At 38.7% G+C, this 2,936-nt stretch overlaps 1 protein-coding gene across 1 annotated transcript; it reads left to right on the top strand.

The window, feature by feature from the left end:
* Nucleotides 1-1,914: 1,914 nt before the first annotated feature.
* LOC142624830 (transcription factor MYC2-like) lies at nt 1,915-2,733 on the top strand. The gene has a single exon (XM_075798573.1). The coding sequence runs from the start codon at nt 1,915-1,917 to the stop codon at nt 2,731-2,733; it is 819 nt and encodes a 272-aa protein (XP_075654688.1).
* The last annotated feature ends 203 nt before the right edge of the window (nt 2,734-2,936 follow it).

Raw genomic sequence — 2,936 nt, forward strand, 5'->3', positions numbered from 1 at the left:
TTTGGTAATATTGTTATAGAAATGTTATTTAAGTGTTATAAAAATAAGTGTGAGTGAAAAAATGTTATAAAAATAGATGTTATGTTGTTCAAACAACATTAATAAACAGATCCTAATATAGCTTATTTTGACAACCTTGCTTTATTTTCTTGAGAGTTGACAACCTTATTGTGAATACCTTAGTTGGTAAAATAATATCTGGATTTTTACACCCTAATGTCGGTACTAATTTACTCTAGTTACAGGTAGCATACTCTACCGTCTACAGTCTTCACAAAGTATAGACTAAAAAAATAAATAAATAAAGTGGATGACCCCTGATTAAATCAGTGTGCCCCTTCGTAGGAACTGCCCCAATGCTTTTTCCCTTGTCCACTCACTCAGGGTTCGTACGTTTGGGGTGAAAATAGGGAGAATGGAAAATAGAGAGAGAGGAAAATAGGGTGAAAAATGCTGCTTTCCACTGTTCGGTTAGGGAAGGAAAATAAGAAGGAGAGAAAACCCGGGAGAAAGTTTTCTCTCCCAACCCACATTTGTTTCCTCCCAAATCGAAAGGAAAATCTAGGGAAAAAAGTGTTATAGTATCACTTTTACAAAAATGCCCTCTTCCCACATTTTTTTTTTCAATGTTTTATTTTATTTTTTTATATTATTTTTTCAACGTTCTCTTCTATTTTTTTTTTTAACGTGACTTGATCTATTTTTTTTTCAACGTTCTCTTTTTTTTTTTTTTTTTTCAACATGACCTGATTTTGTAACTACCTTTTTGATGGTTACAAAATCCTTTGCCCAATTAAACTTATATGTACAATATTATAACTTTTACATTATAATAATAATAAAAATAATTTATATATATGATGTGGTAAATTTTATATTATGTAATGAATATAAATATATCTATTTCTTACATATTATGTAACAAATGTATAATAGTCAATTTATATAAATTATATTTTCTATCCTTCTATTTTTCTCTCCAACCAAACAAAAGAGTTTTTTACCCTCCCACTTTTCCACCCCTCCAACCAAACACAAGAGAGAAAATTAAATATTTTTCATCCTCTTACTTTTTCACTCCTCTAACTGTTTTAATAAAAACAGTTAAAACTTATTGCTGAAAATTAAAAACCGAAAACAATGTCTCCAAAAAGCAGAAAACGCTGAATAAAAAAAAAAAAAAAAAAAAAAAAAAAGCTGAAACATGAGCTCTCTAAACGCAGACGCAAATGATTTGTATCCAAACCGCACCTCAATCTCCGGACTAAAATTCAGCTCAAATGCACTCCAAATAAATCCCGAATACAAATGAACCCTAAATTACGTTTTTTTTTTTCCTTTTATGGTGGAGTTTGGATAGCGCGTTTCCTGCGTCCGCGTTTTGTTTTTTTTTTTCCTCCAGCCGCAAGTGTTGACCCAATCTTCTGTGAACAGTGCATTCGTGCACTGTTCACGGACCCACAAATTTCACTTTTCAGCAACTTTTTCATTAAAAATGGGTCTCGCGGTACTATTCACACATTTTAAAATTATTTTGCTACAGTGTTTTCAGTTTTCAGTTTTCAATTTTCAGCAATAAGTTCTATCCAAACGGATCCTATATATCCCCACTCCCAAACTCCAAACCCCCACCCCCACCCTCACCTCGTCCGCCCCTTCTTCTCTCTCTCTCTAATGGTCTGTTTGGATTGAGGAGGAGGGAGGGAGAGTAGAGTAGAGTAGAGTAGCACAAAATTATCTTATTTTTAACCAACACTACTCTACTCCCCTCCACTCCTTCTCCTTTCCCCTCCATCCAAACAGGCCATAAAGTATCTACTACTCCGCCCTTCTCTCTCTCTCTCTCTCTCACTAAACGGTTAACAGTTAAAAAGTCTGCTAATACCATCATCATCTTCAGAACTGGAAGAAGAGATGAATCTTTGGACCTCAGACGACAACGCATCGGTCATCGAGTCTTTCATGAGTTCCGATCTCTCAAATTTTTGGCCACCACCTCCTTCCCAACAGCAACAACCTCAGCTCCATCACCAGCCATCTTCTGCAGCTTCGACCTCAACACCCACACCCACACCCACACCCACACCCGCGCGCATCGTCTCTCAATCACAACCCTCCGTTGCTCTCTTCAACCAGGAAACGCTCCAACAACGCCTCCAAGCTTTAATCGAAGGTGCGCGCGAGAGTTGGACCTACGCTATCTTTTGGCAGAGCTCCTACGACTATTCCAACGGTGCCTCTGTTTTGGGTTGGGGTGATGGGTACTACAAAGGCGAGGACGATAAGTCCAAACCCAAAGCTTCGTCGTCTGCGGCCGAGCAAGAGCACCGGAAGAAAGTCCTCCGAGAACTCAATTCTTTGATTTCTGGGTCGGCAACTCCGGCTACTGATGATGCTATTGACGAGGAGGTCACCGACACTGAATGGTTCTTTTTGGTGTCTATGACTCAGAGTTTCGTTAATGGCGGTGGTCTCCCCGGTCTGGCTTTTTTCAATTCCAACCCGATTTGGGTCACCGGAGCCGATCGCTTAGCGAGCTCGCCGTGCGACCGGGCTCGCCAGGGTCAGGATTTCGGGCTCCAAACCATGGTTTTTATACCCTCTGCAAATGGGGTTGTGGAATTGGGATCCACGGAGGTGATTTTTCAGAGCTCGGATCTGATGAATAAAGTCAGGGTTTTGTTCAATTTCAATAGCCTGGAACTGCAAAGAACTAGGCTTTCGAGGATTTGAACTTTGAAGTGAATTTCTCCAGGGCAAGATTTTTTTTTTTTTTTTGCTTAATTGAAAATATAAAAGAAGAGAATAATCTCAAGGGCAAAGGACACTATAATTTATCTCTGGAGGAGGTTCTGCCAGATATTTCTCGTTTTGTATCAGCTGATTTTCCTTGGTTTTTTTTCCAAATAAAAGATCGATCTTTGGATAGGGCAAAA

Source organism: Castanea sativa, chromosome 2 (assembly GCF_040712315.1).
Source record: "Castanea sativa cultivar Marrone di Chiusa Pesio chromosome 2, ASM4071231v1".
Lineage (NCBI taxonomy): Eukaryota > Viridiplantae > Streptophyta > Magnoliopsida > Fagales > Fagaceae > Castanea > Castanea sativa.

Excerpts from the sequence above, each read along its gene's own strand:
- LOC142624830 (XM_075798573.1), top strand. The coding sequence starts at position 1,915 with ATGAATCTTTGGACCTCAGACGACAACGCATCGGTCATCGAGTCTTTC.